This window comes from Nuphar pumila, chromosome 4, assembly GCF_984573655.1.
Source record: "Nuphar pumila chromosome 4, dmNupPumi1.hap1.1, whole genome shotgun sequence".
Classification (NCBI taxonomy): domain Eukaryota; kingdom Viridiplantae; phylum Streptophyta; class Magnoliopsida; order Nymphaeales; family Nymphaeaceae; genus Nuphar; species Nuphar pumila.
In genome coordinates, this window is record NC_143252.1 from 123917826 (window position 1) to 123941273 (window position 23448).

Below are 23448 nucleotides of genomic sequence, written 5' to 3' on the forward strand. Positions count from 1 at the left end.
CTCCTTTTTAAGTGGTTTATGGTCGGTCACCCACTCATGTCGTCGATCTAGCTCCAGTGTCCAATCTCCCTGACCCCGCCCCAGACTTCTTTGATGCCGTTGAATACATGCGTGATATACATAGGCAAGTCCGGGCCAAACTCATTGAGATTTACGAAGCGTACAAAGCCTTCGTTGACCAAGGTCGTCGCGACATTCAGTTTCAAGTTGGTCAGTTTGTTTGGGTTTACCTGCGTCCTGAGCGTTTTCCTGTGGGCACTTATAATAAACTGAGTCCTAAGAAATATGGTCCCTTCCAGGTCCTACGACGTTTAGGTTCGAATGCCTACCTCATAGAACTGCCTCACGATTGGAACATTTCCCCGATTTTCAATGTGTCTGATCTATATGCTTACTGTGGAGACAATAAGTCGTTGGAGCCGACTTCTTCCCAACCAGGGGAGAATGTACCAGTACCAGTACCATGTGACCCTATCACGGCCAGGGAACCTGACCCACCAGTTGGAATGGACGATCGGACCCAGCAGCGGGGTCCGATCCCAGGTGAGTTGACTCGATGCAGGAAGATAACGCGCACCTACTCCAGAAAAGGGAAGACCCGGCTCAACACCGATCCAGTCCCGAATTGAAGCCTTCTCGGGTCTGGGTCCGGGTCCGGATCCAGTGACCATCTTTAAAAAGCACGACTTAGGGCTGCGTGAGAGGGGTCTTTGGAGAATCACTACAGTTTATTTTTCTTTTCTCAGCAGCCTTGTTTTCCTTTTCCCTGTCATTCGTTCTTTTTTCATTACAGTTCGTTGTTTACATTTTTTATTCAACTTGTTTATCAACAATCTGCCAGTGACATTGGGTATTTAATAAAATAAGTTTCAACTCACCATTTGGGTGAGATTTATTGCTTTTAAGCCTGTTCAACATCCGACTATACACAGTCGTGCCAGCCCAGCCTTCATCAAGGTTACGCGAGAACTGGAGTGCGCAGCGACAAGCCGTGTCTTCACTGCTCTTATCACAGCCCTTTGAAGGCTGCATCACTTATATTCCCCAATAGTCTTATTTTTTGAATCAAATTTCGGAGCTTCACCCGTAATGAATAATACTAACAAGGTATGAGAGATATTTGATGCTAATACTGCTGCAATAAACCAGAAAAAAAATCAGATTCACTCTCTTGCTCACTCAGAATTAGAATATGGGATGTTCATCAACCACACACCAGCTGACACAGGAGCAGCGTATTTCATGATCACGCGTCAGCCAATTTCACGACCACACAAAGCTATTCAACCAACATTAGAAACAAATTTACGTCCACACAAGGCTGTCACGATCACACAACAGCCTATTTCACGACTACACAAGGTTATTCAACCCACATCAGAAACAATGATAGATCAGATCCGAAAAATAAATCTGAGAAAACCAGAACCGTGTCAAACACGACATCCAAGTTCACGACCAAAGATAAGATCATTTTGTTTATGATCTGATATGAGCAAAAAAAAAATCCCACGACACAGAAATCACGACAGCTTCATATATAAAAAAACTGCTTCCCACAACACAGGATTTATGGCAAGACAACAAATTTCGACATTCAGATCTGCTAGACTGCTACTGATCAATATAGGTTTTCTTCACTTCCACAAAAAAAATTCCTTTTTTTTTTTGCATCACCCAACTCTGCCGTAACCCGATCTTGTTTACAAGCTGTCACCGTGACCTTTAGATTTAATTACATATCTGTGTCATGACATTAGTCAGACATCAGATCTGTTATCAGATCTATGCAATTAGAAAAAGAACAGAATAAGCACACCTGTTTTCAATTTTTTTCGAGCCTTTTGGTGTAGATCGATCACGTGCTCACGCTCCCGAGATCTACTGCTCTGATACCATGTGGAAACTTCAATGAGGTGCACAAAGAGAGAGAGAGAGAGAGAGAGAGAGAGAGAGAAACTCATTAACACTCATTAGGGCTAATCTCCTCTAAGTTAAATAGAGAGAAGCCTAAATGAAAAATTACATACAAGTCCCTCCTTATATATGAAATATCAAATAACCCTCTTTTAAGAAAAATAAAGCTTAAAACCTCTAAAGGTCAACAAATCTTGACAAAACTGAAAAACAAAAAGACGAGGGAAGTTGTTGGTTGCATATAATGAATTTCATTGATACTTTAAATATCTTAAAGCACATTTTTTAATTTTCTTGTCCTATGAAAATTATCAGTTAAACAACATTGCATCCTTATTCTCAATGTTTATGCATTTTCTTTTGCATCCATGGTGCTGTTTTTAGTATTGATCAATCATAATTCTTCTCTTCTGGATGTTTTGCCTCCTTTTACATGCATCCACACAAAGACATGCACGGAACGATATTATACATGCACATAATATCTGGAATTGTGGTTACTGTTCATGTAATATATAGTACTTCTTTAGCTTGTTGCTTAATTTGATTTTTCCCTTCATTCCAGCAAAACTATACCATCTTGAGTGAAGTGGATATACGTCTGCATCAAGAGGATGACATAACAAGGGTATCTACTGTGCTTTCAATTTCAAGAGATTCAGCTAGTATTCTCTTGCGCCACTATAACTGGTAATAAGTTTACACTGCTGTGACACTTTGACTATATGCTTTCCATGTCTTGAGTAAGGGCAGGCAGATGCTTTGTCCTTGAGAAAGAAAAACTATATGACTTATCCACAAAGTGTAAAGGAGATTGTGCCAATCAAGCCAAGAAGAGTTCAATTAAAAAACCCTTTAGCTGAAAGTGTTGCGTTCTTTAGCTACAAGCTAACAATACCAAATCCCTTGAGGTGTATATATTGTCATGACGAGACTTATAACACTATTATGCCCATTCTCATGCATGCGTGAATGAATCTGTCTTCCATCATGGATTTTGGTTATCGGATGCATCATTTTTTTTGTTTGATAGGTGGTAACTTCACTATTTACATTTCTAACAGTTGTCTCATTTAGTGAATGCATCATAATTATGAACCACTGTTTGTGGGAAATACTGCTGAATTACAATCCATAGCCCCAAAGTTCTATTCAGTGAATCTACCTGTTTCACTTCAAATGTCTTCCAGGAGATACTTATATTTATAATTATCTGTTCTTTTATGATTTGAAGTGTATGTACTCAATGAGATGCTGGTAAAAATTTGATAGGTTCTTCCTGTGCCTAGGATCTCTAAAATGACTTGCAAGACTCTTATGTTTTTTCTTGGATTTTTGAATATGCAGGAGTGTCAATAAAGTCAATGATGAGTGGTTTGCAGATGAAGATAAAGTTCGGAGAACTGTAGGCTTGCTGGAGAAGCCAGTTGTTGAGATACAGCTGAATGCTGCCGAAGTAAAAAAAATACTTTCCCTTATATATATATATATATATATATATATATATATAGAGAGAGAGAGAGAGAGAGAGAGAGAGAGAGAGAGAGAGAGAGAGAGAGAGAGAGCTGAACATATTAGGCCCCATTTCTCGTTCTGCCCCATTCTGCTTCATAGGTTTTATGATAGATCTGAACCGTTAGATGTGTTTAGCATGCTCGATTTAGTGGGAATCGACTCTTGGATCATGTTTTTTGACGAAAAAACATATTTTTATGAGCCGGAAAAAACTGGTACCTTCATAGCCATTGATATTAGATCACCAGAAAAACCTGTATACAGGTCAGATTCCGGCGATCCAAAAGCCGGTTCCCACTGAACAAAACCTATAGATCACATCTACGGTGTTAGACGTGAGAAAAAATACTTAAAACTATGATTTTTGAAGGGGCCTAACGAGACCGAACAAAAAAGGGTTCCTAAGAACACATTACTCATATATATATATATATATATATATCGCCAACCCCAATTGTTTTGGGATGCTTTGAACCTCACCGAGGACATGGCATTGGATAAAAATGATTGGAGGAGAAGGATTCATGTGGAAGACCCAGAATGATTTTCTTTTTTGGTTCATATCACCGACCCCAATTGTTTTGGGATGAAGGCGTAGTTGTTGTTGTATATATATATATACCCTCACTTTTCTTATATATATATATATATCCCCACACTTTTCTTCCTTCTTTTTGTGTCATTTGAATTTATCATATTGTGGCTTTGGCAGCTTAGCTGTGGGATTTGTTTTGAAACTTATCCTCATGGAGTAATGCGTGCTGCTGTTTGTGGTCATGAATTTTGCACTGCCTGTTGGAGAGGTCTGTCTTTTGTCTCCCGTGTTTCTATAAGAGTAAATGTTCAATTGTTTATAATGCAAATATTTCCTGTTCCTAGGTATAAACAACAACAGTCTCAGTACAAAGTCCACATAAATAAAAAGTTCTCATGAATCTAAGCTAATTTAACATTCTGAGTCTTTTCTTGCTCATCTTTGAAAACAATCTGAGTCTTTAGAATTCAAAAGCATTGCATCACACTCTTTACCTTTCCCAATCGCATCTTGCCATAAATAGGTATTCACTGTAGGAAATGAGTTGGACATCTTGTACGAGTCATGGTTCCATCTTTTATTCCTTGTCTGGAGTTTAAATATTTCATTTAAAAATTGTACATTTGTACTAGAAACCAACATATTTGGTTATCCTGATCCAGAAAAAATATTATGTTTGTATGTCTGTGCTCACGCCAATGCCAAAGATTGTAATGAAACAATAACAAGAACAAGAAAGTGCCTCTTATGGGCTTACAATAACACAATATTCAAAAGCGCAAAGACCACTTATTGGCTCAATCACATAAACACATACACATAGGCCACTTAGGGGCCAAGAACACAATAGAAAATATAAGGATTTTTATATCTAAAATACTTGAGAAAACATAGGCTTACAAGAGGGGAAGCACCCCTATATATACACAAAGAGACACTCAAAGAGCCATTCAGACTCTCCTCAGCGGCTAGAAATAGAGCCGTTGGGGAGGTCCCAACGACTCTAATTCCCTTTTACATAAAAGCCCTCAACCCCAATCCTATTTACTAAGTTACAAAAAACAATAATAAAAAATATAAAAGGCTGTTGTACTCCTAATGGGCACAACCTATTACAACATTGTGAAAAGACTAAAATACCCCTATTGGGTATTTAACTATTACAATGATATATATATATATATATATACATTATATATATTTATATACATACATGTATATGCAAATATGCATATCTTAACAAAGATGGGAAAAAAGATAAGTCAACCATTTAATTTTTATGATTGTAATGTCTATTTATGATTACCTTCAAATGCTTACCTATTTTCAATGGTTTTGATCAAAGATAGCATATAAGAGTGCCAAGATCAGATTTTGTTCGATATCCAATCGAGTCCAACTCCCCATTTAGTTGGCTTGGTATGCCAAAACCATATCTGGTTATAATTGGATGCGGATATGGTTTTGATTTTTTGCTACTGAATCCGATGAACATTCGGATTTGACAAACATCCGAATCCGATTACATATAAAAAATCAGATTTGGTATGAACTTTTCACCATCCGAATTCGAATATGTTTAGCTAACATCCAACAGATCTGGTATTGGCCACATTCAACCAGAATCCAAACCATTTACATCCCTAGTAGCATATCTTAGGTTCCAATTTTCAGATGAGGGAAAATATAAGTCCTCCAAGTGGCATCAATGTGACCATTGTGCAAAATGCTTCTGAATATTCTATGTAGCTGAGTCTTTTGGTAATGGAAGCTTCATCCTGCCTGCAACTTCATAAGAGAGTAATATGCTGTTTTTTTTTTCTGCATCTCCTCGATAAAAGAGAGTTCCAAAGCAAGACAAAATAAATGGCAGTAGAATGTAGATCTGACATATCAATTCCACAACTTTGGTGCTAGGTAAGGAACTGTCAATAGTTAGGATAAGGCTTGATGATGATGAACATGTGAGCAATTCAGCGAGAATAGAAGAGATAGAGAATAAAGTGCTGAAGGTGACTGGCAGCTGACATTTTTCATAACCCATAACATGGTTGCTATTTTAGGAGCATCTTAAAGCTGACTATCCAAGTGATCTTGTGAGCTATACTTGGCCAAGTAGTCCAACTTAGCGCTCTAATTTTCGCCTGTATGGTTTAAATTCATAGACTATCTCATGACCTGTAGCTTTTGTTTTGACATTTAGTTGCTCTGGTGTATCACACTTAATGAGCAACATGTGTTACCTTGATATTGAATTAAGGCTACACAGACTCACTTGCAATAGAAGGTAATCATATGGAAAGCAAACGTTCTAGGCATCAAATGGCTTATGAGATGCGTGATGGACCTATTGACTCAAGCTCTCGATCACGTTCGCTTTGCTCTTGCAGGCAGAGTCTACACTCTAAGCTCTCAGTCTACTCTGTTGTTGGAAATCCAAAAGGCTAATAGATCCGTATACGCCGGAAGTCAAAGGGGACTCCAAACTCGTTACTGACTGGTTGCTCGTGGCAAACCAAACAAAAAGATGTCAATCAGAATAATGTAGTCTATAGGTTCGCTGAAGCATAACTCTATGCTGATCTACCCCACGTGCCTAGGCGGTTCAATGTCTGGGAGGACTGCCTGACACTCTAGCCTCTTTGGGAGTTATTTCTTCCTTGGTAGCTCATCACATGTACTCTTTTCCTGCTCATTTAGTATGGCAGATAACTTTGAAGAAAGCAAGAGTCTTAATTACCAAGAATCAAAGAAATCTCAAGTTAGTAACTTCAAATTGGCTATGAAGTTGCTTCGTCACATAAGGCAAAAACAGATTCATATTAAGAAATACTAAGGGCAATATAATTAGCCATTGTTGGGAAAATTTCGTATCCATTGTTTGGTACACCTGACAATTATCATGTCAATAAAGCAGATTCATTGTTTTTAAATGACGTCTTATAGAGTCTTGCCTAGCTTTTATAAATTGGAGTTCTTATCTGCGTAGAAACAAAATCTGAATAACATTACATGCCTGCTCTTATTTGTTGTACCTATGGTTGTAAATCAAATTCTAGTTACAGTTTAATTTTACAGGTTATATGAGTACATCAATAAATGATGGTCCTGGATGCCTGATGTTACGGTGTCCTGATCCTGCTTGTGGTGCGGCTGTTGGTCAAGATATGATCAAGTTGTTGGCATATGAAGAGGATAAAGAGAAGTACTCACGCTATCTTCTTAGATCCTACATTGAAGACAATAGAACGGTATATTATGTAATGAACTTGCTGCTGATGCTTTATTTTATATGCATAGTAATTAACTGTCATATTAGGTGTTATTTTAATTGGCTTTATTTTTCATAAATTGACGGGCATAACAAAGACATTTTTTTCTGGATATTCTTACAGGTTTTCCCATTCATACAACTTCCCCTTGAAAATTGGTTGCATTTGCTTCATATTCGAACATTACACTTATCACTTATCCCTCTAAAATCCCACTGCATTTTAGAAGGTGGTCTTGCTACTTGGATTGTACAGGGATGTGAACCTATATGAAGATCCATTAGAAAACTTTTGAGATTCTGAAACTTTGTTTTAGTTGAAATGAAAGTCATCCTGCATGCATGGAATATGGAGGGTTTTAGCCATGACACAAAGTTCATTGTTCCTTTAGGTGGCATTTGTTTCACCCCCTTCCATGCGAAAGTGGCCCCTTTTCGTATGAAATGGGGGTTCTTTCCCATAAGGGCTTAAACTAATGCCCCTGTAGGAGTTGGTGTGGGGCCCACAAATTAAATGGGTGTCCTCTGTTTTCAGATGAAAACAACATCACACTACTCTCCTGGGGACCCACTTTGGAGTGGTAGTGCTTCCCATGCACCATCCTGTAACTAATGCCTTTAATTTCTTTTGATTTTCTTGTTTCATTGTGGGATTCTAGTATTTTGTCATATGCTCAGTGTTTGGCTGAAGGTGGTTTCTGACTGATTATATTGTTTACTTAATTATTTCCATGTGTTCTCCTTAGAGTCCGGATGCGGTGCAATCACATGACACAAAATTTGTGCATTAAACACCTGATTGCCCTCCATCAGGCCTTGGGCCCCACAACTGACAGGCCCAGTCTTCAAGATGGAGGGTGATCAGATGCTTAATGCACAAATATTTGTGCAATCATATTGCACCTGATCTTTGTTTTTCCCCTTAACAGAGTTGCAGCTTTCTAATGAGTTTATTTGACTGTGTACTGTAGACATGGATTCAAGTTGCATGTTACACGCCCCAAGGGGGGTTGGCGCAGTGGGGTGGACCTTGGCTGCTAGACAGGTAGTCAAGGTTCGATTCTCATGAGTGTCGTCCCTCTGTGTACGCCAACACGTAGCATTGGTCCCGGGGGCTGGGGTCCTAGCCTCGGAGTTTTACACTGCTGGCACAACGACTGTAGGTATGGCAGGCTTAGCCAGCACGACCAGGTCTTCGTGCCAGGTGCAGTTTCTTCGGGTTATAAATTAAAAAAAAAGGTTGCATGTTACACTCTTGGTCGTATTGGTTTCTTCTAAGGCGAATATTTTGGTTGAGAACTTTTTGTGCATTTATGTTTGATTGGTTACTCTGTTCAATTACCTTTTTTCTTTTTCTCATTTAGTTTTTAAATTCTTATTTTGCTTATGCTGGGAGCTGTGAACATGGAGGGTTCTTTGGAGTTGTCTGAAATGTACATGGAAGCTAAAATGCCGGGGCATTTTTTACTTTTTGGCTAAAATTAAGTATACATAAATATGTCAATAGTATGTTCCGTTACTGTGTGTATTTACAAGTTTGCTGCTAACACAGACATGTTTTTTCCTTGGGGCATAACCTATGCAAAGTTACTAGGTGGTGGCAGTGAAAAAGTTATGGAACAATTTTTTTTTCTTAATCTCAAAAGACCTTTTACTTGGTTAAGTTTCACAGTGGAAACCCTTTAATCTGTTTTCCCAGTATTTCTTATTGTCCTAGTTGTAAATGCAGATGTTTTCTTTGTCGGAACTTTGATGACATAAATAAATTGCTTCAAAAACCTTAGAAAATAATTATTCATGTTTTTTTTATGTTTTTGATGGAGAAGAAAACTGAAACATCATTCCAAGTGAGGTTTCTTTCTGTTTTTTGTAACCTTTGATTTTCTCTTTTTGTTTGCATAGACCAAATGGTGTCCTGCTCCAGGCTGTGAGTATGCTGTGGATTTTGTTGCTGGCAGCACAAATTATGATGTTACTTGCAGCTGTTCTTATAATTTCTGTTGGAATGTAAGCGTGTTCTTGACATCATTTATGCAAGTTTTTTATACTCATTATTTGTAAATTAGAAAATGAGAAGTTTTAAATCTTTTCAAACTATATACAGTGCACTGAGGAGGCACACCGTCCTGTTGACTGTGACACAGTTGCCAAGTGGATCTTAAAGAACAGTGCTGAATCAGAGAATATGAACTGGTAAGGGACAAACATTTCGATGAATTTGCTGCTATGTTGGTGTTTTGTTGAATCAGTCATAGTTTTTCAAAATGGAGCTGCAAACAAGAGAGGTCTGTGGGCTTTTTCTTTTCTCTTTCTTTGAAAATGGGAAACTGGCCCAACAAATGCTAGGATGTGACAATCCAGATGTCAGGCTGCACCTGTCACAACAAGCTGGATAGTCTTGAACCATGAAGTTTCCTTTTTGTTAAACCAGGTTGTCCATGTTCGCCACACCTTTTCCTTTTTTGTGTGCTGAATGGGAGGCTTTCATAATGCACTGTTACAGTAACACGGGTGCCACCTTGTGACCTACTTGAATGGAAGAGTTGAATCTCCTTAAAAAAAATCATATTTATAGAAAACAATGATTGGGGTCTGTTACAGAGAGGCACCCAGTCTTATCCAAGTATTAGGCACATTTACTTAACTCAACCTTTTGTCATCAGCATAACTGTTACTTGTAGATAATGGGAGCTTCGTTAATAATTTTCATGTCTTAGCTGGATGAATGTTTGTTCTCACTGTTTTTTCATATAAATTTAATTGTTTCAAGCAATGTTTTACGTACTGTACCGTATCATATGATACAGTATGATACATATTGTTACTATGAGAAATATCAATTCGATACACACTCCTATTGCGATACGAGTGCGTATCATATCTGAATCATATGTTTCATATGATATAGGCCCGTATCATACAATATAGGGTGCATCATATGATACAAGGTGGGCACACTTAAAAAATGACTGAATAGTAATTTTTTTAGTTTTGGGTTTTAAAGACCTTTTGAGGTCTTACTCTCTCATTTGTGTAGAAGCCATTAGAGAGGTATCCACGCACCCTAGGACTCGTAAGAGCGATTTGAGAACCGATCTGTGTGCAAGTTTGAGGGCTTTTGCGTTTGCTAAAGTAAAAATGCATTTCCACCATTTTTTCACTCAAGGAAGTGGGTTAAGATAAAAACTATTTATTACGAGTAAAATTTCAAAGCTACAACAACAACAACTACGCCTTCATCCCAAAACAATTGGGGTCGGCGATATGAACCAACAAAGAAAATCATTCTGTGTCTTCCACATGAATCCTTCTCCTCCAATCATTTCTATCCGATGCTTTGTCCTCGGTGAGGTCCAAACCATTCGTATCCTTTCCTATCATCTCCATCCAAGTCTTCCTAGGCCTACCCCGACCTCTTTTAACTAATATATTTTCCCATTTCTCCATCCTTCTAACTGGAGCATCATTAGGCCTTCGCCGAATATGTTCAAACCACCATAAACGATTCTCTCTCATCTTATTTTCAATGGGTGCAACGCCTACCTTCTTAAGTATCTCCTCGTTCCGAATCTTATCTTTTATTGTATTTCCACACATCCATCTAAGCATACGCATCTCAGCTACACTCATTTTTTGAATATGATGTCTCTTGGCAGCCCAACATTCCGTACCATATAGTAAAGCAGGCATAATAGTCGTCCTATAAAACTTTCCCTTCAACCGCAATGACATTCTACGATCGCACAACACTCCAGTTGCACTCTTCCATTTCATCCACCCAACCTTTATCCTATGATTTACATCTCCATCAATTTCTCCATACTTTTGAATGATAAATCCCAAATATTTGAAAGAATCATTCACCGGGATTTCTTGCTCACCAAGCTTCACTACACTCCCATCACTACTTCATTGCTTACTAAATCGACATTTCATGTATTCTGTCTTACTCTTACTCAACTTAAAACCTCTTGCTTCCAATGTCTGTCTCCATAATTCTAACTTAGCATTAACCCCAGCTTTAGACTCATCAATCAAAACAATATCATCAGCAAACAACATACACCACGTCACATTTTCTTGAATTGATCTCGTAATCTCATCCATCAGTATAACAAATAAGAAAGGGCTTAAAGCAACCCTTATAGGAAAAATGGTTGTCACCCCTCCACACGTGCGGACATTGGTTACTACTCCTTCATACATATCCTTAACTATACTAATGTACTTGAGAGAAACACTTTTCTTCATCATTGTCCACCAGAGAGCGTCCCTAGGTACTCTATCGTATGCCTTCTCCAAATCAATAAAAACCATATGCAAATCTTTGTTCCTCTCTCTATTTCTCTCAATAAGTTGTCTAAGTAGATGTATAGCTTCCATAGTTGATCTTCCAGGCATAAAACCGAATTGATTCTCCGATATCATGACAACCTTCCTCAACCTAGACTCAATCACCCTCTCCCAAAGTTTCATAGTATGACTCATGAGTTTTATATCACGATAGTTTGTGCAATCTTGTATATCACCCTTATTCTTATATAGAGGCACCAAAGTACTCTTCCTCCACTCATTAGGCATCTTATTTGTCCGCCAAATCTTGTTAAAAAGATTTGTCAACCATTCTAAACCTTTCTCTCTCAAGCATTTTTAAGCCTCGATAGGTATACCATCTGGGCCAACTGCCCTTCTTGATTTCATTTTCTTCAAAGCCTCTGCAATTTCTTTCTTTTGAATCTTGCGCATGAAGTCGCGATTCATCTCATGAAAAGGAATGGACAAGTCTCCAAGATCTTGAGCATGATTTCCATTAAATAGCTTATCAAAATAATCTTTCCATCTCTTCTTAATCTCCTCATCTTTGACTAAAACCCTATGTGTTTCATCTTTTATATATCTAACCATACCCAGATCCCTCGATTTCCTATCTCTCATTTTTGCAAGCCTATAAATATCATTCTCGCCCTCTTTGGTATCCAACTCGTCATAAATCTCCTTATATACCTTATCCCTCGCGTTTTAAACTACTTTTTTAGCTTTCTTCTTTGCTATCATATACTTCTCCAAATTTTCATTATCACGACTCTTACTTAGATTTCTATAACATTCTCTTTTAACCTTAATAGCTAATTTGACATCCTCGTTCCACCATGATGTATCCTTACCTAGCGGTGCACCACCTTTAGACTCACCCAGTACCTCCTTAGCCACCTTTCTCATGCCACCCGCTATCTTATTTCACATTGATTCTAAATCCTCCTTGAGACACCAATCAACTTTCTTAACTACCTGCTCTACAAACATTTCTTGTTTAGCTCATTTCAGTGCCCACCACTTAATTCTAGGATGTATCCTATGTCTATCCCTTTTGCGACATTGCTAATTCTAAGATCTAAAATTAAGACTCTATGTTGTGTAGCTACCAATGTTGTGAAAAGCGTTGAGGCGTAGCGAGGCGCTCCACCAAAATTTGAGGCGAGGCGTAAGCCTCGAGGCGCAAAGCGTAAGCCTCAATTTTTTTTTTAAAACTTAAAAAAACTATAAAAATTATCTAAAATTATAAATAAATAAGAAATGCTTTATTGATGAAACACCAACCAACACAAAATAAAAAATCTCAAATAAATACGTAAAAAATATGAGATAATTAGTATAAAAAAAATAATGTCTATATTTTTTTTTATAGAAAGAAAAATTTAGACAAAACCTTAGCGTATATTAGTATCTTTTCTGGGGTACATTAATTCACGGGAAAATGGTAGTCTTTTCATGATGCACGTCAACAAGAATGCTAATTTTTTCATGATCTTGTAAACTAGGAATGAAGTTTTTTTTCAAGAAGAAAAGCAAAAGAAAAAACGAATATAGAGATCAAGATCACAAACTGACCTGAAGGTAGACTTGGTATATGAGATCATCGTAGCTCCCAGCCATCCTTCCTTCAGCATTCTCAAAGGGGAAGAAGTCGTAGGGAAGTGAGTAATTCAGGAACTTCAATACTGCCTTGAACTCATCTATGGAGTATCCTTCTACCTTGATCTCATTAGTTACTTTATCCCTTATCACTCCCACAAACTGTCTGTAACCATCTTTGACTGGAACTCCAATTCTCAACCTCTTCCCCTTTGTTGGAATCATCCAACCTCTTGGAACATCAGTGGTGCCGCCGGGCCAGACGACGGATTTAAGAACACTGGCTGGACATGAATAGTTTGTGGTCGTATTCATGTTCTGCCCGTTCAAACTTTGCGAGAGTCCGAGATCCAGACTCCAAAATCCAATCTCTCTTGCTCCCTTCTCCATGACATTGATAATTTGGAAAATTCTAGTCTGTAGCTGACCATCTACAAGCCGGAATTCACCACTCAATCCTCTGAATCTAGTCCCCAGCACTGCTTCCAGCAGTTTCGGACCCGAAGGGTAGATCCCCAACATCGAAAGGTCGGTCGAATCCCCAGTCATGTTTGGATTGATGAACTTGGAATTGCCAGCACCATTGGCTTTCTCTAATGCAAGAGCCAGGGCATATGCTGTATCATAGGCCCATACCCCAAAGCATTCATGGAGCCCAACAGATTCCCTCGCTCATATTGTAGAGGGAGAGAAGGATAAAGGGGTGCCCAAGAGGGAGAGAAGGAATCCTCTAGTGTCCTTTTGGGCGGTCAACTTTGGGATGATGGAGCCATTTGAACGGTCACCATATAACTCCTTGGTAATAAAATTAGAGAGATTCTTCCTCTGGGGGCTTGTGATAACCATTGTACATGGCTTCTCCAACCCTATAAACAAAAGGGAAAAAAGAAAAGAAAGCTTAACTCCAGATTCATGTTTCAGTTAAAGAATGATTAGAAAAATTGAGTATGTTTTGTATGTACCATTTCAGCCAAAATATAAAGTTTTAAACTAACGCTTGACGTTAAATCACATGCCACAGTCAGACCTATCCCATTATTTTTTTCTGCTTTCTTTTTGCGTGAATGGGAAAGTAAAGTAGGTAGCCCACCGGATTCCAAACCACTGACTCCCAACTGTCAGATAATGCGACTCTGACGATCCAGCTAGGAGACAACTCCGTATGACTCTAGTCGTGCCCCACAGGCGCTCCTTTCATCTGGTACGGGAGACCTGTGAGCGTCACCAAGTTCAGAGGAATCACCAAATTGGATGCCCAAATTACCTCTCAACTTAAAGGGTCCTCAGAGTCCCGTCTGAACCCTTTCTGAGGATCCTTAACTGGATAGGGGATTTGGGCATCTAATGGAGCAATGATTCTCCCAAGAACAGAGCAGAATTCCCAATTCTCCCCATTCTAAGTGGATAGGGGATTTTGGGCATCTAAATCGAGCAAGCAATAATATTCCCAAAGAACAAAGTAGATTACCCAATTCCACTCAAATCAGCCGTCAAAAATCATCCTAGTTCCTTGAACCTCTCAAATCCAAATGCAACCTAGAATACATACTTCTGGTTTCTCTAAAATCTCATATTTTCGCCAAGACTCTAACCTAAGCTCTTGATTTTAGAGAGAGAAAGAGAGAGAAGGGGGGGCGCACCGTTCTCGTTTGCGCACTGGGCAGCTATATCAAACGCAGTTTTGTGAGCACCAACGACAACCACCCTTTTCCCTTCTACGAGCTCCAGCGCGTCGGGCTCGTCCAACGCCAAGTATTCCTTGGAGTGCATCACCTTCCATTTGAACACATCCGACCCTTTGTTTGGTAGGAAAACAGGCATTTTCGGTGCATTGTTGAACTTCCCAATGCACACAATCACGAAGTCAACCTCATAAACCTGCTCACAAACATCCCTAGTGAGTTTGTGATGATCTAGACATAGTCTTCACTCATCATGCCATTGTTATTAACTAAAGTGAAGAACTTGGCACCAAGAGACGAAGGTAAGTGCACAATAAAGACCCGGGTCTGCATTGAAGCAAGCTGGTTGAGTTTCTCCTTGATGAAGTCATTGGTGGCTGAAGGTGGAAGAAGAGACCTGTAAGGAACTGCAACACCAATCTGCTCAAGCGCATCGGTTAAGAACGGGATCATCCCCATCCCGAAATTCGAGTCTTCGTAGACGGGTACCACTTGTCGCCATCCATACGCTTTAATTGTTGCGACGATTGCTTCTACTTGGGACGAATCGATCTCCACAGTCCCTACGAAGTAAGGAGTCTTAGTTGTTGACAACGAAGGGCTTGTAACAGAGAAGGAAATGATGGGAACTTGAGTGCTATCTCCCAATCGAGTGACGAACTCTGCATCTCCCGATCTCTGTAGTCCTATGATGGCTTCCACCTCCACATTCTTCAATAGATCGATAGCTAACATAGAGTAAAAAAAGAGGATTAAAGAGGGAGAGGGGCTGCGAGAGAGAGGGAGAGAGAGAGACCGTGAGAAATGGGAAATGGGCTGCGAGAGAGGGAGAGAGGCTGCGAGAGAGAGGGAGAGATTGTGAAAGACGAGAGAGAGAGAGAGAGGGGCTGCGAGAGACTATTTAGGGCCCCCGACCCTCGTTAGGGTCGGGGGCAAGATTTTAATTATGGTCAAATGAGGGCTTTGACCCTCATTTGATCATAATCATAAGGCGTGCGCGCCTCACCCTGAGGCGCGCCTCGCCTCGAGGCGTACACCTCAAGGCCTCTGAGGCGTACACCTCTGTGCATTTGCGCCTCAAGCCTACGCCTCAAGGTACAAAGGCCCTCGCCTTGAGGCGAGGCGCGCTTTTTGCGCCTTGAGGCACGTTTTTAATAACACTGGTAGCTACACTTTCTCCCGGTATAACCTTACAATCGATGCAACAACCCCTATCTCTCTTTCTAAGTAGGAAAACATTTATCTGACTCTTATTAACCTCACTTTTAAATGTTACTAGGTGAGACTCCCTCCTCCTAAACCAAGTATTTGCTAAGATCATATCATAGGACAAACAAAAATCTAAAATCCTTTCTCCACTTTCGTTTCTTTCTCCTATACCATAGCATCCATGGATACTCTCAAATCCATCCCTACTAATGCCTACATGTCCATTAAGGTCACCTCCGATGAAAAGTTTTTTTCCATAAGATATCCCTTGTACTACTCCATCTAAATCTTCCCAAAATTGACGCTTAATGAAATCATCTAAACCCACTTGAGGTGCATAAACACTAATGATATTAATAATATCCATACCTAATACTAATTTAATAAGTAAAATCCTATGTCACATGGATGCGGGTGCGACACGGGTGCGGCGCAATTTTAAAATTTTTGGACACGGGGACTCAGCTATATATATATGTATATATATATATTTTAAAAAGTGCACAGACACAACACAGTCTGTGACTGTGCAGTCTGTGACTGTGCACAACACAGTCTACTGTGCGACTGTGCACAATGTAGTCCACAGTGCATTTTTTCTAAAATAAAAAATATTCATTTTTTTAGGGACAAATAGACATTTTTGGACTCGGTCAAAGTTGACCGAGTCCAAAATGTGGACGGACTCGACCTTTACTCGTTGACCGAGTCCGACTCGGTGTTGACCGAGTCCGAAGTCGCATCCGTGTCGGGGCGTGTCGACTCGGGTGCGGCACCTCCCTAGCCGAGTCCGTGTGACTTAGGTAAAATCCTATCACCCTTCCTACGGACCTCAACTACATTATCTATAAACTTACGACTCATAACAATTCTTACTCCATTCCTATTTCTATTTATTCCTGTATACCAAATCTTATATCCCCAAGGTTCTATCACTTTTGCCTTCTGACCTACCAATTTGGTCTCTTGTAGACATAAAATATCAATCTTTCTCCTACACATAACATCTACTAACTCTACCAACTTACTAGTTAAAGACCCTAAGTTTCAAGTGGCTAACCTAATTTTATGGTCTTGGACTAACTTCTTTACCCCCACCCGTTCAACAAAGTGAGGGAACCCTTGCCTATTTGACACCACACTCGGGCGTCGGTGTGACACGTCGCATCCGGGCGACGACCTAGCAACCCTTGCCCATTTATCACTGCCTCCAGGCCTATATAGTTCAACGCGTCGCTCAGTAGGGAACGCCTCAACGAAATTCTCATATTGGTTCATATTCATAGGGTATGACTAAGTTTTTATGCTGTCTGTCACTGGCCTACCGCAACCCTTCTCCTTTATCCGGGCTTGGGACCGACAGTGTATAACTAAACAGTTATACACAGGCGGAGTTTAAAATTTCAAAGCTACCCCTCCAAAAAATTTCTGCCTTAGGAGGCATTGTCCTCTGCAACCCCCTGTCAACTTACTGCTAAGTTGGATCCACGAAAATTAGATACTTATATCAAGGTAGAAATTAGACTCCACACTCCTCCAACAAAGATGACATGAGATGATCCGTTATGACAATGGAGCACTCAAGTAATGAGTGAAAACCGATTGAAAATCGAGTGCAACTGTTGATAAAATATAATCCTTAATCTCGTTATATATATATATATATATATATATATATATATATATATATATATATATATATATATATAGAGAGAGAGAGAGAGAGAGAGAGAGAGAGAGAGAGAGAGAGAGAGAGAGAGAGAGAGAGAGAGAGAGAGAGATCTTTTACTCATAATTACCCGAAAAGGGTATTTCTGTAATTTCCTATTTTATGATTGTATTTTTTATTCCTTTAATTTTCTTTTCTTTTCTTTTTCTTTTCGTGTTTTGTGCCACCTAGGAAAGGCTCCCCAAAGAGTCGTTGGGGAGCCCTCAATGGTCACAAATGTGACCGTTGGGGGCTCCCAACGACTCCTTTGGGAGCCCCCTAGGTGGCTCCTCTTGTTATGTATAAATAGGGGATTTCCTCTTGTATTTTCTCAAGCTTGTGAGCTCAAGCTTGTGGCATTTCATGCCTTTGTGCATATTTGTACTGCTTTATGCTTTTATGCATATTTGTTCAAGTGTTTTTTGAGTGCCTTTGTGCACATCTCTTGCGATGAATTAGTGCTTGTATGCGTATTGTCTCTTTTGAAGACATTTTTACATGGTATTAGAGCTTGGTTATCGTGATTTTTTGTTTTTTAGGTGCCTTGAAAAACATGTCTGTGGCTTCTTGGAGATTGGAGTGAGGCCTCTCTTCTTTCAATATTTTAGAAGGGCATTTCAACAAGACTTATAAGCTATGTCACATGGGTGCGAGTGCGGGGATTCGGCACTTCCAAAAAACCCGGGTGTGGGGGTGCGGCAGGGGCAAAAATGTAATATATATATATATATAAAGGGGGTCGGGGGAACAAGCGGGTTTTTTTTTTTCAAATTTTGCAGCTGTCAGCAGCTGACAGACAGCTGCTGCAGCTGTCAGCAGCTGACAGAACAGTTGCTGTCAGCATAATTTTTTTTAAAAAAAATTTCGCAGCCCATTTGGGCATTTTTTTTAAAAAAAAAAATCCAAAAAAATGGACCTTAATGATCCTGGGTGCGGTCAACGCACCCAGGATCGTGTTGACCGCACCCGGTGTCGCACCCGCACCCGCACCCGCGTCGACGCGGGTGCGGCACCCTGCTAGCCGAATCCCTGTGACATAGCTTATAAGTCTTATTGTGGTACGTATTTCTTCCTTCTTTCTTCTCTAATGGGTGAAAATGAGTCTCATTTCTCTCTTGGATTTAAACTCAATGGCTCTAATTATCATGTTTGAATCAGAAACATGGAGTCTCACATAAAAGGGAAAGGTCTTTGGGGGCTATGGGGCAATCGCCTTGATGGAGAAAGGTGAAATTAAGATCCTTGAAGGGGAGAAAAAAACCAAAGCTCTTGAAGATTATTCAAAGAAGTATGATGAATGAGAAATGAAGAATTTTAAAATATTGTCTTGGATTTTTTCTTCTGTTGAGACAAAAATCAACGCTAATATTATCAAATTCAAAAAGGTTTCTCAAGCATGGGAGTATCTTGAGAAAATGTATATCTCAAGGGACTTGTCTCATAAATATTATCTTCAAAAGAAGGCTCTAACTCTTCTTCAAGGCGAAATGACTATTAGGGAATATATCTCCGAACTTTCTTCCATTTGGGACGAGCTTGCTATGCTCTAACCAAAATGTGGTGGAGAGGCGATTGAACTTCGCCACAAACAATTAGAAGATCGATTCTTCAATTTTTTGAATGGGCTAAGGCCCGAATTTGAGCAAATAAGGTCTTTTCTTTTGTCTTCTTTCACTCCCCCTTCTCTTGAGGATCTTCTCACCAAATTAAGTGGGGAAGAAACCCGTATGGGTATAAGTAAGCAAGGGTCAAATGTTCTTGCGGTTACATCCAATTCCGAAGAGAATGATGGGGTCAATGCGGTATCTAGGCCCATAAACAATTTAAACGCCTATCGTCTCCCTCATTTTAAAAATCAAAATCAAGGAGGTGGACAAGGTGAAAAAAAGGATTATAGCAAAATTGTTTGCCAGTTTTGTAAAGAACCGAGGCATATCAAACCCGTTTGTCCCAAGTGGAAGAAGTTGTTAGCCATGGCCACCACCTCTCATCCGCAAAATGAGGAGACTTCTTCAAGTGGATCCCTTTCACTAAACCAAATTGTGGAGGCACTTCAACCCCTTCTCAAGAGAGCCATTTCGGGAGCCGTCGTATCTACTTTCTCTCCTCCAGATAAAACTTCTTGGCTTTTGGATTTGGGTGCGTCTTTTCATATGTCCCCAAACATGTATTCCCTTTCCGAATATTCAAAAAATATTGCCCCATCTTTTGTCTCCTCTGCGGATGAAACTTCTCTTGAAATTAAAGGTGTTGGGAATTTTGAAACTCAAAACTTTTTCGTCCCCAAAATTAGATTTATACCAAAGTTAAACTTGAACCTTCTCGCCGTTTCTCAATTCTTGGACCATGGATGTGATATTAAATTTTTTTCTGATAAATGTTTAATACAGGATCGCCGGTCCGGGAAATTGATTGGGGAAGGCTCTAGAAAGGAAGATTTATATTATATAGACTCTCTTCAAGTTCCTAAAATTTCTTTTTGTAATGCTGTCCAACATAAAGATATAAATGTTTGACACAAAAGACTTGGTCATCCCAATATCACCAAGTTATCTTATTTGCATTTTGCTAAATTTTTTTGTAAAGATACATTCTCTTGTAATGACTGTATTCTTGGAAAAATGAGAAGTATGCCTTTTGAACAAAGATCCATGCTTACTTTTAAACCTTTCGAAATTGTTCTTTCGGATGTTTGGGGACTGACACCTGTTGTTTCAAAAGGAGGGTTTGCCTATTATGTGATTTTTGTGGATGATTTTTCTAGGTATTCTTGGATATATTTTCTTAGACATAAGCATGAAGTTTTTTCATGTTTTAAATCATACCATGTGATGATTAAAACTCAATTTAATAGCAACTTACAGATATTTAGAACTGATTTTGGAGGTGAGTATCTCTCAAATGAATTCAAGAAGTATCTTGAATATAGTGGTATTGTTCATCAAAGGTCATGCCCTAAAACCCCTCAGCAAAATGGGTTGGCTGAAAGAAAACATAGGCATATCATTGAAACCACTCGAACTCTTCTCATAGCTCAAAATATTTCAATTTTATTTTGGCCCGAAGCGGTTCTTGCATCTGTGTACCTTCTAGAAATTTGGGTAAAATCTCTCCTTTTGAAACACTATATAAAAGGGAACCTGATTATAATAGATTACGAATTTTTGGTTGCAAATGCTTTGTCCTTACAGCTAAGAATGACAAACTTTCACCTAAAGCTATTCCATGTGTCTTTCATGGATATTTCGAGACTCAAAAAGGATTTTGCTGTTACGATTTTAAAAACGATAAGTTATATGTTTCAAGAAATGTGACGCTTTTGGAAAATGAGAGTGGTTTTGAAAAAATGATTCTCACCACGAAAATGATGACTATTTTTTCTTATTTGACCTATTATCTAGTTATGATGACATGTCTAGTGATGATGAAATATCATCAAACCATGATAGTGATAATGAAGTAGTCACTAATGACTTCAACTCACCATGTACTAAAGAGGGTAGAACATCAAATGACCCAATAACCTATTCTCGTAGAGATAAAAATACTTTTAGAAGTGCAATTGAGCAATATAGTGATTCTATTCCATCACATGATCCCAAACGATCTGAAAGAAATAGGAAGCCTCCAACCAGATTTGTCTCTTTTGACTCTTTTTCACTCAAGTATAGAGCTTGTCTTAATGCCATTCATTCTTATTTTGAACCAAGAAATTTTGAGGAAGCCAAAAAATGTGTAGAATGGCAAGAAACTATGAAAAATTAACTCAAAGCTCTTAGGCAAGCTAACACACGGGAATTTCAAATTTTACCTTTTGGAAAGAAAACTCTAGGTTGTCGTTGGGTGTTTAAAGTTAAGACTAGGAGCGATGGATCTCTGGAGAGGTATAAAGCTCGCTTAGTCGCAAAAGTGTATGGTCAAGAATATGTAATTGATTATAAAGAAACATTTGCACCTATAGCACGGATGGTTACTGTCAGATGTCTCATCACTATTGCGTCTATTAAAAAATAGAACATTTTTCAAATGGATGTTAAAATTGTTTTTTTAAATGGTGATCTTAGTGAATAAGTTTATATGGATGCCCCACCAGGTATGAAAGTTCCTAAAGATAAAGTTCTCCGTCTTCGGAAAGCTCTCTATGGTTTGAAATAGACACCTAAAGCCTGGTATGACAGATTCAACAATGTTATGTTAGAAAATGGATTCTCTTCCTGTTATACAGACACTGCATTATTTATCAGAAAATCCAATGCAGGTATTATGATATTATTGTTATATGTTGATGATATGTTAACAACAGGTGATGATGTCAAAGGAGCCAAGGATATCAAATCCGTCTTGACTTCAAAATTTGAAATGTTAAACTTAGGGTTTCTGACATATTTCTTGGGAATTGAGGTTGCTTACTCCCAACATGATTATTTTCTATCTCAAACTAAACTTGCTTGTGAGATTATTGACTGGTCAAAAGTCTCAGATCACAAAATTTGCGAAACTCCTGAAATAGTGGGCTAAAAAATGAAGATCGATGACAGGATTCCTCTGACTGATCCTACTCCTTACAGACAACTGGTAGGCTCGCTAATGTATTTTAGCATCATTCGACCTGATTTGTCTCATGCAATCCATATTGCCTGTCAGTTTCAACATGCTCCCATAATGGTTCACATGAGTGCCGTTCTTCGCATCATCAGATACTTAAAGGGAACTACAAATAAGAGAGTATTTTTGTCTTCATCTTCTGAATTAAAGTTAATTGCCTATACTGACTCTGATTGGGGAGGTGACCCGAATAACCGCCACTTCACCAATGATTTATGTGTTTCCTTAGGTTAATCATTGGTTTCTTGGAGGTGCAAGAAGCAACAAAAGGTCTCTTTGTCCTCCACCGAAGCCGAATATCGAGCCATGGCATCTACAACCATAGAAATTATATGGATTCAGAGTCTTCTAGAAGACATGGGGGTCAATATTAAAGAGCCAACAAAGTTATGCTGCGACAATAAGAGTGCAATATATATTTTCAAGAATCATACTTTTTATGAACGCACGAAGCATATAGAGATGGATTGTCACTATGTCAGGGAAGAATACTTGAAGAAGGTCATTGATCTCTCGTATGCGACATCTGAGTGTTAGAAAGTGACTTGGAATACATTGGGTTCAATAATGAACCCATACTTATGCACGTGGAGTGCAAATATACCCATTAAAGGGAAACAACATAAGCACATAATGTGCTAACACATAAAACCCATAAAAAGGGAAAAATATGACATAAAGTCATAAGTTGCATATCATTGAAGAATAATGGAGAAGGGGTAAAAACCCCATTACAATGGAGCATAAGCTCCCTCAAGAATGCCAAATACAAAGGGGAAATCCCCTATTTATAAGCATGAAAAGGGACCACCTTGGGGGCTCCCAAAGGGGACGTTGGAGAGCCCCCAACGGTCACATTTGTGACCGTTGGGGGCTCCCAACGTCACTTTTGGGAGGCCCCCAATGTGGTACGAAATCCAAAAATATAAAAAACAAAAAATAAAAATAAAACAAAAATTACAATGCATATTCCAATTGGAATATGCGTAAAATGCTAATTTACAAGAATACCCTTGAGGGTATTTTAGGAAGATAAAATATATATATTTATATATATATAAATAGAGATATGTATACATATATATATGTATAC

General features: G+C 38.9%; 1 protein-coding gene across 3 annotated transcripts in view; it reads left to right on the forward strand.

Moving 5' to 3' along the window:
- The window catches only part of LOC149840902 (putative E3 ubiquitin-protein ligase ARI8), a 78750-nt gene that overhangs the window by 11272 nt on the left and 44030 nt on the right, over positions 1–23448 (forward strand). For 2 of the 3 annotated variants that reach the window (XM_090003443.1, XM_090003446.1), the window contains exons 2-7: positions 2483–2607; positions 3265–3373; positions 4145–4235; positions 7046–7227; positions 9141–9245; positions 9343–9431. In XM_090003443.1, the coding sequence (XP_089859569.1) occupies positions 2483–2607; positions 3265–3373; positions 4145–4235; positions 7046–7227; positions 9141–9245; positions 9343–9431 (701 nt within the window). The remainder of the gene's footprint in view (positions 1–2482; positions 2608–3264; positions 3374–4144; positions 4236–7045; positions 7228–9140; positions 9246–9342; positions 9432–23448) is intronic. The other variant, XM_090003444.1, reaches the window with a different exon arrangement.